Here is a 15,727-nt window from a genome sequence, read left to right on the forward strand (position 1 = left end):
TGCCACAGAGGATTTTGCTTGGATTTAACCCAGTGTAAGAACCTGACAATAAGAGAATGGCTTCAAAAGTGCTCTGTCGTTATGTCTGCTTATCATAATCACTCTTGAACACCTGAAAACCATGTGTGGGATAGACTGTGAGTAGCCTGCCTTGAGGCCCATAAAAAGGGAGGCAAAACTGGTGCAGAATGTGGAGGGGAAAGCGAGGGCAGAATCCCTGACCTTTGCCTTTCCCCCACTCCACCATCATTGCCTGCTGTGGGACACCCTGAGGCCTCTGGGAGCTGACACTGCTTGGGGAGAACCCCCTGATCCTGCAGCCCTGGACCGAAGCCAGGAGTGATTTGTGGAAGCCCTGCCCTGCTCCTGTGTCCCATGGCAGGGAGGGAGCACCACGAGCAGACCAAGGTTTGGCTGCAGAGACCAGGCACAGCTCCTGCATCCTGAGGACAGGCAGCCACTTCCAAGCCAGACTGCTCCCGGGATCACGAAAGGCAGATAAGATGCTTCAAACAGCAAAAAAAAACCCCAAAACAAACCAGGGCAAAACCTGCTCCACTCTCCCAACCCTGTCTGAGCAACAACCAAGGCAGCACAGTGAGGTGGTGACCTAGCCTCTGCTTTTAAAAGTAATCTAAGTATTTTCTGACTTTTCCCTACTTTTCACTTTCTTTCTCTTTTCCTCTCTTACTATTAAATCAAAATATATCAATTTTTTGGCAACAACATTTAATCTTGTTTGTTTTTATCTCATGTTTGGGAATATTTTGGACCTTCAAAGTTCTTTCAGTTTTATACACAGAGACTTAGTTTTCTTTGCTCTTCTGGGTTTAAACCAGTTCATAACACCCAGGAATGATACTTTGGTCTGCAGATATTAACCTACATTGCTGCATGCTATCCCTGTGAACTTCTGGCTGTAGGAGACTGTAGGACATTGGAAGAGCTCCAAGGGGAAACCACCAAAATCTGAGCATCCCCAGGGATGACTTTTCCCTGCGCCACGTGGGGAGGGGGAGCTCCTGTGTGCAGGGCTGTGGGATGGGTGATGGTGACACTCAACTGGTGGCAGAGGACCTGGCATGCTGTGCCTGTGGGGGAAAGTGTTGATTATGCTTGGAAATGGAAGGAGAAGGTAGTGTTTTATAATTAGAAATGTAATTTAAGAAATTTACAAAACCTTCTACAAAGTTTCTAGTTAAAAGATAGAAAAATAAAATACCCAAAATTGACCCGCAGATGAGGATGTCTTGGCTGCAGCCTGGCCACGTGTCTGCTCACTCTGCAGGCACTTGTACAGCTCTTCTCCAAGCCCTGCACAGTTCCTGCTGTGAAACACCCAGTTCCTGTGAGCAGGCAGCAGCTGCTGGACTCGGTGACCTGGCAGTGGAGAGGCTGCAGTCCCCACCATGGGGCTGGTGTCCCTGTGGGACTGGTGAGGCTGCCCTCCATGGCAGGCTGGAGTTTGATGCTAGTCCATCTTCCTGGGGGCACAGCCTTCCATCTCCAACAGCTCAGGCCAGCCCTCGTATTTATTTGTCTCTTTATCATTTTTAATGTGCTGCAGGAAAAAGAGAGAGAAGATGAATGAGGAGGTTGGAACAGCGCAAGTTTGCAAGGTGGCAAAAGCTGCAGCTCGGTTTGGCGTGGGGGATAATGCCTCTGGACCTTGTCCTCTGCAGACAGGGGGTGAGGTGTAGCTGGGGGGGTGCCACGAAGAGGATGGAGCCTGCAGAGCTCATGGCAGGGGAGGGCCCTGTACCTTTTCAAAGGGGCTCTTGTTCATCAGCCCTTTTGCTCCCAGGAAGACCCAGTTGTCCCGGAAGCCCAGCTTGTCCACGTGGCTGCTGCCCAGCTCCCTGAAATACGCCCGTACTTTGTCGTTCATCCTGAAAGAGGGTAAGAAGGTGTCACTGTGGTGCCAGCCGGGTGTCCCCTCTTTCACCCTCTCTGCTGGAGGCAGCAGCATGTCCAGCTGCCCCAGCTGTGTGTTTTTGGGGAGCCTGGTGTTGCCTCCGTGGGCAGACTCACTTTGTGGCAGCATCGTCGTAGCTTGCTATCAGCACGAGGGTGCCACGCTTGATCCCTTGGAGGAAGGTCTGCAGCTTGGCAACGTCTGGGAGAGAGGAGCATTGGGGAGAGAAAAAAGGGATTTAGTGGGTACTTCTGCATGGTAGCTGGGGGAGCCTCCTTTGGGTTGGTGGGAAATGACCTGACTGTGCGGGTGCTAGCCAGGGTTTGGGGGAATGGTGGGCTCCCAAACGATGCATTCCCCGTCCTGTGTCCCCACCTGGGCTCTCCTGCAGTGCTCAGGACTGACGTCCTCCTTTTGGAACAACTGCTGGGTGGAAATTCCTCCTAAACTTTGCTTGCTAACTCTGAAATCCAGCCGCATGAATTTACCTCCCAACACAAGAAATGAACCTGCCTGGCCACAGAGCCGCCTTCCCTGCCGTCGTGCCTCGGGCTGTATTGGGGAAATCACTCCTCATCCCGCTTCTGTGGGATGCTTGGATCCAATGCCCCATCTAGCGGCACATGAGCTGACTGCTGCCTTTTTCCCAGTGCCTCTCCCACCGAGCGTCTCACTCACAAACTTCGCTGGAAATCTCATTATATTGTGATTCTCCTTAAAACCAGAGTTACCAAGAGTAGGTTGCAAACCCAAGGAGTGACTGAGGGGGCCCTGTCACCCTGAGCTCCCTCATTTATCCTGCTGTGAAAGGCAGGGGAATGAGCAGCTGCTCAGCCACCACCAGTGTGCAAAAACTTAGTTGCAGGTTGCAAAGTGTCAGGATTAGTGTATCTGCCTGATCTCAGAAAGTACCTTTCTCAAGTCTCAAGTGCCTTGGTTTATTCAGGTGAGTGAAAGCATGTTTTCCAGGCTATTACATGCTTGTAAAAGGAGTAAGAAGCCAATCTTGGATGTGGAAGCATTGTGAGGACTTCTGGCTTGATGGTCTCAGGGAAAGCTGGGCTTTCACCACCCAGACTGGCAAGTCTGGTCAAAGCCCACTTGACTTTATCATTAAATACATGGCAGAGAAGCAGTTAAGTAGCCAGCAGTGCTGGTGTGAGCCCTGGCTGGGAACCACCGAGGAGCAGGGTGATGTGCTTACCTCCAGAGTACATGTCGAAGGCATCGGTTTTTAGGAGCTTCCCAGTTGTTCCTGCAAGGTTAAAATTGAAAACAGAGCACAGTGAGTTTGCACTGGGGTGGCTCTGGGATTTGCCTGGCCATGAGCCTGGGGCTCCTTGCAAAATGCTTTGCTCTTCCCTCAGTGTGTTGTGACTGCTGCGATGGTGACTGTGTTGCTTGGAGGAGTTTGTGGAGCTGGGTGTGCACAACCCAGGTGGGTTTGCTCCCTCCTCACTGGCAACCATAATTCAGTGCTTGCAACCATAATTGTGGCTGTGCTCCCCAGGCAACCCCAGCTGGATGTGCTTTCGGCTCAGCCACAGTGCATGGGAAGGGGTTTTCAGTGGCCTGTGCTTTCCTGGGGAAGGAAGGACCCCTGGCAGTGGGGAGAAGGGGGTCAGTGCCTTCTGACTCACCATTCACCAGTGCAATGTTCAGGCCTCTGCCAATGTTGTTTTTCACGCTGCTCATGAGGCTGGAAAGGAAAGCAGAGAGCACCAGTGAGTGCAGGGATGCCCTGGAGATGCTGACACCAGTGAAACTGTGGCGGGGTGAAGTGGCTGTAGATGGCAAAAAAACCAGAAGTGGTAGCAAAGAAATGTATTTAAATTTTTTTTTTAACCACAACTACACTGTGATGGCCATTGATGTGCTTGGCAGAAGCCAAACTTGCCCTCTTGGAGGCCAGGCCAGCCATGGCTGCCTTGTCCCTGCCATGTGCTGCTTACACCAAGTCTTCAAAGCAGATCGAGGGTCCCACCACATTTGCAGCACCACTGATGATCTTGAAGGCAAAATAATTCTGGGGGCAGCTCTTCTGGTTCCCACACTTGTACCGGGGCAGCTTCTCACCTGTGAGGGAGGAGTGGGGCTGAAGGGCACGGCTCTGTCCCCATGGGGAGACACTGGCCGTGTCCCTGAGGGGCTGAGCAGGGCTGGGCTGGGACACAGTGGCCCACCAAGGGGGCAACACCTGGACCAATTTATCCCATGGAGGAGGCTTGTCCTGGGGCTAGGACCAGCTTCTTGTTTGAGGTTCATGGTGCCAAGGCCAGGTGCTGCTCCAGGTGTGGCACACGCTGTGTGCCCGGGGCATTCAGAGCTGGTGTCCAAGGCAAGACTCTTGGGGCTTTTCTACCCAGTTTCCCCATCCTTGGCCAAGGCAGGGCCCTGCCAAAGACCCCTCTGCTGTGTGCAGTAGCAAAATCCCCCTGTTTGGGAGGTGTTTGGGAGAGGGGGATTTTTTTTGCCTCAGGGAAGGGGCTCTTGAAGGAGATCCCACACTTCCACCATCCCCCTGAACCCTGGAGGGGAGCTGTGTGATGAAGTCGAGAGCGATACTCACTGCTGGGCTTCTTCGTGGCACCTGTGGGTATCAAGCAGGAGGATTAGACACCCTGGGGAGCTGCTGGCTCTTCCCCAAGCCAGGAGCAGCTGCTCAGGCACCAGCTCTCTAAAACTGCTTCCCCTGGTTGCAGGCATCCCTGGACCCACCCATCCCAGTGCAGCTTCCCACCACAGCACACTGTCCCCCCCAGCCCCAGTGCTCAGAGCTGGTGGCTAAAGCCTCAGCCAGAGACTGCAAGTACCAGTGGTCAGGGCAGCTGTACCCAGCTCTGGGGGCTGGCTCGCCCTGGCACCTCTCCCACCCTCCCTCCGGAGCCCTTGGTGCTCACCGAGCCAGCTCCGCAGGCTGATGGCTTTCCAGCTGTGCTGGAAGTACGTCTGCATGATGAACCAAGTGCCCAGCAGGGTGAGGAGCAGCAGCACGGAGCGGATCACACCTGCGGGAGCGGCGGGGTGAGAGCAGCCCCTGCAGCACGGGGCAGGCACCGCATCATCCCTCTGCTTTACGGGATCTGCGTCCCCAGGTCACCAGGCACGGGGTGACAGCCAGTGCTTGCATGGGGTGGCAAGGCAGCCAACAATCCCTCACCCTCCAAATGGATTTTGATCTCTTAATTACCATCTCCAGAGTATGTGGTGATGCTCAGATTAGTGCTCTGCTGGGAGGCACTATTCATATTTCTTTCTGTGTTAAAGTAAATCTGATAATTACTCAGAAAGCTATGTAAATCCAAATATTTCTTATGTTCCCAGTGCTGGGAAGGCTGCTATCCCCCAATTAGTCACTAGCTACAGCCGAGCAGCTGCTGATACAACTGTGATTGGCATTTGGCTTTAAAGCAGCGCTCATCAGAGCAAAACGTTCCAGTCCTGCATGGAACTGAGCAGAAAAATGTACTTTTATTGCAGCTGAATGGCTCTTATGGAACCAGGAACGTCTCAATAGCCATCTCTTCCCAGTCACAGAAGGTTTCCCTGGGAAAAATACAACAGGCTGAAATCGACACAAATCTTGTAAAAACCTGATGCTTATACAGAGCCCTTTCCCATGTCCCTGGCAGGGGAAGGGCAGGGTTGCTGGGCTTGGAAGGCATTGTGTAAGTGAGAAGGAGGCGTGAAGAACCATAGAAAAACAGAGAAAAGCAAATATGTGTCTCTCCTTACTTGTTACCCGCATGGTGGTGGGCAGAGCACAGCTGGGAGGACTGACAGTCCAGGTCACCCTGAGGAAAGAAGGCAATGCCTTGAAGAGTGCCTGTAACCCACCAAAGTCAGGCAGATCCTAGAGGAGAAGATAATTGCTGTGTTCAGTCACATTTGCAATGGTGAGGACGTCATCAAAGATATACAAATTCTTACCAGGCAGAAGGTCCCACCCTGATTAAGTCCTGCAGCAGAGCTCGCTCCCTTCTGGAGCCTCTGAACCCTGCCCCTGTCTGCTGCCCCTGGTGCTCCTCGTTCATGCCCTGCTCCCAGCAATGGACCAGCCTTTTCTCTTCTGCTGGTAGCAGTGAGGACACTTCCAATCACAGCTGTGCTGCATGTCCTTCTGGGATGGTGCAAGGTAGATTTCAAATATTAGGCACTGCAAAATGCAGTCTGAGGATAAACTGAGATCTGGCCTTGCCCAGTCAGGGGAGTCTCTGGGAACAAGCCTGTCTTCCTTAAAATCCAAAGGAGAAGGGAGGAAGGGCAGCACCACCGCACTGAGGAGAGCAGCCAGCTTTGTGGACACCTGACTTCAACCCAGGAATATTTCCACCTGGCCAAATCCTGGAGTGTCTTCACCCCGTGGAGAGGGAGTAGTTGTAATTTGGAGCATGAACTATTTCCTACCCGGGAGATTCCACCTGCTGCCCTCTGCCCTGTGTCCCACTGCCACCCTGACCGATGGGACAGGCACTGCCACCCCCCCTGCTGGGCTCCCCCAGGGGCTGGGACCACTCCTACCTTTGAGATCCGGGGCTGCAGTCTTCTGAACCTCTATCCTGGCAACCACGCTGGAGCCCTGTGGTGGATTGTCACTTGTGAGATGGGTGCTGAGACTTCATGAGCCTAATGTCAACTAAAGCAGCCCTTCAGTAATGTTTGACAGAAAATTTGTCAATGAGCTGTGCTGAGAGTTGCTTTTCCTGTTTGAAGGGTAAATAAGGAGCAGCGGGCTGTAGCAGGGCTGGGCTGAATGTTGATTTCAGGCGGCTGCGTCATGAGGAAGGAGAGGAGAGCTTTTCCTCCTGGCCAGCCCTGCTGTGGGTCCCCTCCCAGGGCTGGCTGTGTTATTGACCCTGGGCCCTGGGCTGGATGGAGCTGTGTCCCCCCTCACTGCCCCGAGGACAGGCTCGGGCTGTGCCTTCCCCTACACCCAGGGCTGGGTTGCAGCATCACTGTCCGGGGTTTTTAGGCAGCCCCATCAGTTTCAGCTGAGGTTTTTGGAGCCTGGCACTTCTCCCCGTGAGACCCCTCTGCTGTCCCCACACGTGCTGTGACACTGCAGCAAGGACAGTCTGCCAAAGCTGCTCCAGCACGGAGCTGCCAGCTTCCCATGGGAGACTGGCCCACCTGCATTTTAGGGAAAGCTTTGGGAGGGATTTGTGTCCCCCATGTTCCAAGACAAAGTGTTTTTGTTTGTCTATCAGCTGAGCACACTGGCTTCCCAGCATAATCTCCCTCACACTGTGGTTATTCCCCTCAGAGGAAGGCTGGCTGTGAGCAGGAATCTGTCCCCACGGGAGCTGGCAGGGGGGTCTGTGATGCCACAAGCCCTTCCTCACACCCCAGCCCTCAGCACAGTTACTCTGAAATGGATTTTAAAGCTTGTGTCAGAGCTGGTATGGGCAAGCCCATTTCACTGAGCTGGTATAAGATTCACAGACCTGAAAAAGGACAGTTTAAAGGGTTTAGAGGACAAACATTGCCTGTGGCTGGATCTGGAGGGGCAGCACAAGGCTCTTCCATTTTGCTCCTTTCAGCATGAAGTTTATAAAGACAGGGACCCTCTTCTCATTTCTGGCTCCCCATCCCAGTGCCTGATCTGATGATGGGGTGGGAAAATGGGTCCAGTTCTCACAATCCCCTTGGCAAGTTGTGAAGGCTTCAAAATTGTTATTGGTTTGCCTTGGGAGCTTGTTGTCTTCCCCACAAGTGCCCTGGATCTGGTGAGGATTCAGAGCCGGGGTGTGATTTGAACACAGTGACTGCAGCAAAACTCACTGGGTTTGCAAAACCTTCCCTGTTTGGTCCCCAGTCCTACAGTGAGCACTGGCCTCACTGGGGCCCATCGCACAGTCCTCCCCTTCACCAAAGTTGTGCTTTTATTCTTTGCACATATTGATTTCATTGCAGAGGAAGAGAAATGGAAAAATAAACCAATAAATGCCAGTGCTTTGGGGAAGTAATATATTTCTTTGGGCCATTTATCTTCACCTTAATCCTAGATAAAATTTATTGGGTGGAGTCCCTGGGTGCTGAAATTCCTAAAACCTGATTGCATCACAAGAGAATGGCCCTGTCCTGGGATTTCTATTATATTATTTTTTAATTGTTTGCATTGATAATTTTTTTTTTTTCATTCTACAGTTGTGCCAGAATAAAAGGCACCTGTGCTCTGGCATCTGCCAGAGAGCTGCTGGCAGGAGAGGGAGAAAAGACGGAATTGTGATAGGTGTTAAACTGACTTATTTGTCTAATAAACCTCGAACTTGTTTGCTTAAAAAAAACATTTCAGGAACAAGAAACATTCCAGGAACAAGAAAGTCCTTGTACAAATATTGCCAAAGCTGCTCACGGCGCTGTAAAGCAAAAGCTCCACCCAAGCCTGCTCTGGCCCGAAGTGCCGCTTGGCGGAGCTGAGTCACTGCTGGAGGAACAGATCCCTGCCCGCCCAGGGGCTCCTTCAGGATGCGCCGTCAGTGCTCCTGTTCTCCCTCACTGCTGCAGGAAAACTTTACTTCTCTTCCCCACAAACTTCTGCCTTTTCCCTCCCTTTTTTTTTTTCCCTTTTTTTCCCCCTGCTTTTGAGCCCCACATGTCCCTCTCTCCCCCAACAGGTCCCTGGCTGTGAACAAAACCATTTTGGTGCAGAGTGGGGATGAGACTCCAAAAAGGGTGACTGCCAGATGCCCACAGCCACTGAGTCACCCATCCAAAAGCCAGGGTTTTCCTGCTCAACTCAATGCAGGGGTGCAGAGCAGGGACTGGCAGGGTGGGTGCACATCCACCTTGTGTTCAGGGTTTATCACCACAGGGGAATGGAGGATGCTACAGTGCCATTTTCAGCCTCAAAAGGAATCAGTCTGACTAAACTTTGCTGAGTTGCTCAGTGAGGGTGCTGTTTGCTAGAGAGCTTATAAATTTTCTTGCCTATAAAAATGCTTGGCCAGCTTCTGCATCCACCAAATGGCTGGAGAGGGCATCTTATGGCAAAACTGGCCCTGGCACAAGCCCACAGTTATCTGGGGTGTTTTGCTGCTTTCTACCAGAAAGCACTTGGTACCTTGTGCTCTCCTACCATTCCATCTAGCCTGGTTTCTCAAAATTCCAGATAATGCCATCAGTTTTTTAAAGGAAGTAATTCTGTCCCTGCTGTCTGGGCAGCAAGACCTGGTCCCTACACCAACCCTTCCAGCGGTGCAGGAGAAAACAGAGGATACCCTGAGCAGCAGCTTAGACCTGGGACGAGCCCCACACTTTGCAGAGTGAACAAACACCCTGCAAATTCATCCGTGGCCATGATGATCTGGCCCCAGAGCACAGAGCTGATTCCAGCACATCCCAGCTCCCCTGACACAGGGAGATCCTTGGCTCAGCCCATGGCACCAGCCCAGCTGTGCCCCACGGAAAGGATGCCAGCGCCTGGCGCTTCCCCTTCACCTCCTCTCCCCTTCTCTCACGAGAAGGAAGAACAACTAAAACCTTCCCCAGGCAGCCCCCTAACCTGCCGGTAAGTCCAGAGAAAAGCGCTGCAGGAGCACATTATTGCAGTCGTGCTCTGGCAGACATTTCCCCCCGGGACGGGACAAGCCCACGTACCGCTCAGTGTCCCGGCCGCGCCGTCCCTCTCCGCGGGCGCTGGGACATCCCGGGAAGCTGGGGCTCCATGTGCCGGGACAGCTGCCCAGCCTGCCCAGCCTGCCCAGCCCTCTGGGGCACCTCCCCGAGCCTTATCTGCCTGTGCAGGGCTGGGCACAGCCCGCGGGGCACGGCGGCCGCAGCTCGGGAGCGAGAACACATCCATTGCTGCGGCCAGGAGCGCTTCCTTTGGAGGTTTTCTTCATTCTGGCCACTGCTTTTTTGGGAAGCCTCTCCCAGGGTGGGCAGCAGCCTTTCTGCTCTGTCACCGGAGCAGCACGTCGGGCTGACAGGGGTGCTGCAGTGGGAACAGGCGGGCATGAAGCCAGGAGTGGTGTTCCCCAAACTGGGGTGAAACCAGAATAACCTGATCTGTCGGGATTTCCCCCATTTGTGCCGCATGTGGTGGGCTGGCCCTGAGTCTTGCTTCCCTGCCTGTCATTTACGTGAAGCTGGAGGTTCCTTTTCCAAATAAGCATTTATTTATCCAGCAACAGTCCTGAACTCAAAAGGAGTCCTGAGTTAACTCAAGGTATAGATTTAAGCTGTTTGCTTTTTAATCATTTATCATTGTTATTATTATGGTTCTGAAGGAAGAAATGACTCCTGAAGTTAGCACTAGGGCTCTCTATTTTTTCCAAAGTCGCACTTCATTTACCTGGCAGCCAAGAACAAAAGCATTCCCATTCCTTCTTTCCTTTTTCCTTTCCATTCTCACCACTTAGAAGAACCAAATGGCTTCTCTTGGAGCTTTTAAAGCAATTTTCATCCAAGAACCAGTGGAGGAGTCATGGGGCTGGCAGCAACAGTGCTGCCTTTGGGACTGCAGCTTGCACAGGGCTTGTGGGACCAGCGCTGCTTCCTGAGAATTAGTTTAATACCTGAAGGTGATCTCACTGTATAAAGCTGTGCCCTGAGCTTTTCTTTGCCTCCCCCCAGCCCAGTTCTGATTCTCAGTGCTGGGCAAGAGGTGCAGGAGGTGCTGAACACCAGGGGAAATCACAGCCTCTAAACCAAACCCTTCCAGACAAGGAGCAGAAAAGCAAACACAGGCCCGGGCTCTGCATTGGGATAATTATTGCCCTCGGAAGGAAATTTTAGCTGTGGTGAGAGTCTGAGCTTAAACAGCACAGTCTAAATCAAAAACCTTCTCGCTCTCTGGGGAAATATCCTTCCTATTAGTTTGTTTAGCTGCTGGCAATAACTGGCTCAGCTCAATAACAAAGTGCCCCAAGCCCTGGAGCGCCCAGCGCTCGTCCCTGCTGTGTCCCCCTGCTTGCTGCCCAGGGCACGGGATTGTAACACCCCAGGGGAGGCCTGTTCCATGGTGAGTTTCCCTCCTGTTTCAAGGGACCTGAGGCCAAATCCTCCACGGAGATGGAGCCATTTCTGCTGCTTGCAGAAGAAGTGAGCAAAAACCATCAGCAGGGCCACGAGCTCCAACAACGAAATTGTGTGTGAAATGCTTCTGCTCTCTGGAACTGAACATTTCATCCAAGATGTTTCCCTAACACCACAGGAAAGGATGGGGAGCTGTGGGCTTTCCTTGTGGCACACAGTGGTGTGAGGAGCCATCTCTGTATCCTGTGGTAGCCCACATTTTGCCCATCCATTGTGGCACACAGCAAAAATGGGCTTTTAGATCCCACCTAACATTAGGGAATGTGTCAAGTGCCAGGAGTGGGGCGTCAGCTTAGTTTTGACTCAGCAAATCATTTAAAGGTGCAGTGCAATTAAATTGCATCAAGCCTCATTTGCAGGCTCCCCAAGGGGGTTCTGCATGATATAAAAAAAGAGGAATTAAGATAAAAATAGTAGATGTGGTATCAGCTGCCAGACTGGGGAATGAATAATCAGTGGTGCAAACTCACTGCACTGTGATCAGCTCTCTGGTAGACCAGCAGGGGTGAGCTGGTGAGTGAGGAGCTGCTCTCCTCCTCCTCCTCCTCCCTCCATGAGTGAACACTGGGTGCACTGACCCTCAGTGAGTGGTGGGAACCATTGGGACACTGCTGCCAAGAAAGTGGCTGCAGGACTGTCCCTGCCGGGATATGAAGTTCAGCACTGGGAGGAGGTTTCCCGCAAAGATCCCTTGTTGGGCTCCGCAGCGCTCAGGAAATGATGCTTTTCAGGAATGAGCTCACTGGGACAAACTGATGACAAATTATCTTAGGAGAGGTTTGGACGCTGATAAGCACAGTGGGTGTATTGTTTCAGATTGCTCCTGCCCAACTGCTGCAGATGTTAAGTGTGGTTCCTCGGAAAGGAAACGCTCTGTACCTTGTGTGTTTGTTTTGTGTTAACACCCCTGCCCTTCCCGCATGCCACACGCCAGGCTGGAGGAGGGCGAGGGCTGTCCCTGCAGCCCACACCTCCCACCTGTGCCGCTGGATTACCCACCCTGTGCCGCTGGATTACCCACCCTGCACGGAACAATCCGCTCCTGGACTCCCCTCTCGCACCTCTGCAGAGGTCAGCAGCCAGCGCTGTTCCACCGGCCAAAGCGTGAATCATGCAGCAAACCCGTGACACATCCCGCAGGTTTCACGGGTGGCTGAGCATCCGCCACAGTTACCTTGCGGAGGTATTGCGTGAGGACAGAGTTTTACAGGAGGGCTGACATAGCAGTGCCGGGCAGGAAGGCGAGGCAGCAGCTCCCGGGAGCAGGCGGGGCCGGGCAGGGATGGGCTCGGTGTGCCGGCTCCCGGCCGTGCTGCCGGGCAGCGCATCCCGCCCAGCCCCGCTGGAAAGGAAACCAGGGAAGTCACAGCCCGGGTATATTAAAAAAAAAAATAAATATATATATATATAGTTCGTGCCGTGCTAAGCCTCTGGTCTGTGTGCCCAACACAGCCAATCTGCTTTTATTGTTCTGCAGGACTCCTCTGCAACAGAACGATGACAAATACCGGGAATTAGCGCAGTGTAATTACTCCATATTAGCTGAATTCACAGTGTAGACACAGATCATAAACAGCCATTGATTATTCCTAATTTCACATTTTTACCATTCTGAATTGAAGCAATTACGCCTGTCTGAGGGAATTAGTTTCTCTTTCAACCCTGCAGGTTCCCAGTCACTGCCCTTCCTTTCAGAGGCTTTTTTACTGCTGAAAAAAAAGAACATTCAACACAAATCCCTCCTTACTGCTAAAATAAAATGTCCTCCCCTTCCCCCCTCTCCTCAGTCCCTAAACCCCTCTGACTTCACAGCCCAAAGGTTGCTCCTTTTGCTGCCAGCTACGTCAGGATTCAGGTGGATGCTTGGTGTGCTCTGTGGCAGCTGGGCCACAGCTCATTGCACCCTGGGCTGCTGCAGGACATCAGCAGCCCTGGTCTTGGGGCAGGTGTTGCAAAGATGCCTGTGGGAAGGGGCCTGGGCACACCAAGGCTCAGCATCCATCTCCTGTTGCTGGTTGGTCCATGTAAGCAGTGCTCCTCTTTAAGCATTGTCTCCTTTTTGAAACAGGCCAGGACATGATTTCCAAAAGCTGATTTGAACCCCTGGTGAAATCGTGTTGGGGGTCTCTGTCTCCAGCTGGGTAACACCAGCATCTTTCCCAGGCAAGAGCTGTGAGAGAGGCTGGTAGACCTCAGCACTTCTTACTACAGACTGCAAGCAGTATTATAAAAAAAACGCATGTAGATATAAATTATTAATATTTGCATGGGAAATTTCTAACCCTGTTAGTATCATATCGTTGAATTTGTTTCTTGCGCCCAGGCAGTGATTTCATTACAAAGGGTAGCAGAGCGTAATGCCAGCTCTGCTGTGCTGGCTTGGCCAATTAATGATGAGAGGGGAAGGATCTCTTGTTTGTCAGTGGCACAAGGCCTTTGGGACTTTTTCTTTTGCTTTGCCCCAGTACATACTGAGGGGTGGTGGGTGACTGCCACCAGGCACATGCTGCACTCACAGAGGTGCTGGGCTGCTAAGCTGGAACTGGGGGGCTCAGCCCAGAGGAAAGGAGACTCAGGGAGGTGCTTACTGCTCCCTGCAGCTCCCTGAAAGGAGGTTGTTGCCACCTGGGAGTTGGTCTCTTCTCTCAAGTAATGAGCGACAGGACAAGAGGAAGTGAGCTCAAGCTGTATGGGGGAGTTCTAGATTGGATATTAGGAGCAATTTCTTCACCAAAAGGGTTGTCAAGCATTGGAAGAGGCTGCCCAGGGAGGAGGATGAGTCACTGGAGGGATTTAAGAGATGTGGCTCATGGGTCATGGTTTAATGGTGAACTGGGCAGTGCTGGTGGAACAGTTGGACTCTATGATCTTAAGAGGTTTTTTCTGACCTAAACAAACCCATGATTATAAAATTCTATAAAGGGATGAGGGTCTGAAAAACCTGTGGTCCAAAGCCCTTCCCACTGCTGGCTTGGACAGGGAGTTATTTATTCCAGGCAGTGGCTGTGACCATCGAGCAGCAGCAGCAGTTTTTTATTGCATCCATTCTAGGACACTGAAGAAAGATTATGCATGCTTGCACCATGCCAGCTTTTTATTAGATTGCAGGCAGGGGTTAAACTGATCCTTGTCAGCACAAATATAATGCCCAGGGTGATGGGAGCAGCATAAATTGAGGACAAGAGGTGGCCGCTTTTACCAGGGCTCTCAAGAATGCTCTGCTGTTTTACTGCATCGTTTGCTCTTTAATTGGGACATTTCCCTCTGGCCAGGGGATGTCTTTCCTTTTTTTGCCAATGAGGTGCAATAAATAAATGGGCTGAGACTCTGAGGGGAGGTGAAGTGCAGAGGGCAGATGAGTGACTGTACCAGAGCCCTTTGAATGTCCCCAGTTTGCCACAGTGGCACCTGATCTGGTCCATCTTTCCCAAACTGGGGACACGGGCAGGGCTGTCCTGTGGTGCAGATCACACAGGTGCTTCATCCATTTGTCACCTCCATTATTTTCAGAGCCCTGACATCATCAGGTGATGGGCCTTAGTGCTGGGTCAGTGGGGAGTTTGTCTGTAGCCAGTTCTGGTACGTCTGTCATTGAAAAGCAAATATTCAAAGGAGCACATGGCAGTCCTGCACATGGGGCCAGCCAGAGCTGCTGGTTGGTTACAGCAGAGCAGGATATGGGGGTCTGGCACATGGCCACCCCAGCTTGGGGCTGCAGGGCATTTAGGGGGTAAATAAGGTCCTCATTCAGTTGTCCTGTTATTATTTAACTGCAGTAGTAAATTAATTAGATGTCTTCCCCCCTACCCACCTTCCCTGTGCTGCCAGCAGAGGAAATCCTGCTTTTGTGCTGCTAATGGACCTCACAGATCCAATAAAACATTACAGTGCAGACAAAATGTCTCTTTAAAAGCGCAATAGAAATTCAAACTCTCCACTGAGAACAAAGCCAGTGGGGCTTTTTGCATCTCCTGTTTTTATAGTATTCTGTAACATTTGTAAAGTAGATCACTTTCATCGAGGGAGTCTATCTTCTCTCCCAAGCTGTAATTCCCAGACTTCTTAAAGAAGATTTCTGCTCACAAAGGAAATAAAAGATAGAAATATGATGCTCTCTGACATTTGAACACACTACTGAGAATCTGAATTAAAACGAACAAACTCAGAAAGTATCATTTATACAGCAATCAACTTTAAAAAGTCACCATCTGCTAAGAGTTACCACCTGGTGTAGCTGTGTCTTTACTGCCAGACAGAGAATAGGAAATAACTCAGGGAACTCTCCTGCACCTGCTGGGTTTTTCCTGGCGCCGTGCACGCTCGGAGCCGCGGTGGCTGGGGAGCCACAGGGTGCCTATTGCAACTCTCCTTCTACTCCAGCTCACTGCAGAACATAATTCTGAAGGCAGCTGCCATTAGCAGGGAGGATTTGGGGCTGTCCAAGTTACAGCTCAGTATCAGCTTTTCAAAAAGTCTAAAGGGCAAGAGAAATGACCACAGCTGGAACAAGGGACTGGGATGTGGTCTATATTTAGAAATCTGATTTTTTTTATTGCTTGCTGCTCACCTCCTTGCTGTCCCCCACCCTTGCTGTCCCTTGGTTTTTCAAAGCCATTTCTAGTTTTGTCTTTCTATTTCATCATAATTGATGACAAAATTACCAAATTCTTTGCCCTGTGCAACCTGTCTAGTGCTCGCCTTGCAGTATTTTGGCTCAGTTTGGTCTTCCACTGCTCATCATCTCCTAGAAAGGTTGTGAACTTTTTGATATAA

The 15,727-nt window shown here is 51.5% G+C and overlaps 1 protein-coding gene across 3 annotated transcripts; it reads right to left on the reverse strand.

Moving 5' to 3' along the window:
- Positions 1 to 1,141: 1,141 nt before the first annotated feature.
- On the reverse strand, positions 1,142 to 9,596 carry FAM3D (FAM3 metabolism regulating signaling molecule D). Of its 3 annotated transcripts, XM_064432882.1 has the most exons (11): positions 9,515 to 9,596; positions 6,437 to 6,494; positions 5,651 to 5,768; positions 4,816 to 4,923; positions 4,485 to 4,505; positions 3,868 to 3,991; positions 3,556 to 3,614; positions 3,120 to 3,170; positions 2,032 to 2,116; positions 1,763 to 1,889; positions 1,142 to 1,561 (listed from the first exon to the last, which is right to left on the reverse strand). In XM_064432882.1, the coding sequence occupies exons 3-11, from the start codon at positions 5,661 to 5,663 to the stop codon at positions 1,472 to 1,474; spliced, it is 678 nt and encodes a 225-aa protein (XP_064288952.1). In that variant the 5' UTR covers positions 5,664 to 5,768; positions 6,437 to 6,494; positions 9,515 to 9,596; the 3' UTR covers positions 1,142 to 1,471. The 3 variants fall into 3 exon arrangements, with proteins under 3 accessions (XP_064288952.1, XP_064288953.1, XP_064288950.1); XM_064432883.1 differs by lacking the exon at positions 9,515 to 9,596 and having other exon boundaries at positions 5,651 to 5,709; positions 6,437 to 6,628; XM_064432880.1 differs by lacking the exon at positions 9,515 to 9,596 and having other exon boundaries at positions 6,437 to 6,627.
- Between the last annotated feature and the right edge of the window lie 6,131 nt (positions 9,597 to 15,727).

The sequence above is a fragment of the Passer domesticus genome, chromosome 9 (assembly GCF_036417665.1).
Source record: "Passer domesticus isolate bPasDom1 chromosome 9, bPasDom1.hap1, whole genome shotgun sequence".
NCBI lineage: Eukaryota > Metazoa > Chordata > Aves > Passeriformes > Passeridae > Passer > Passer domesticus.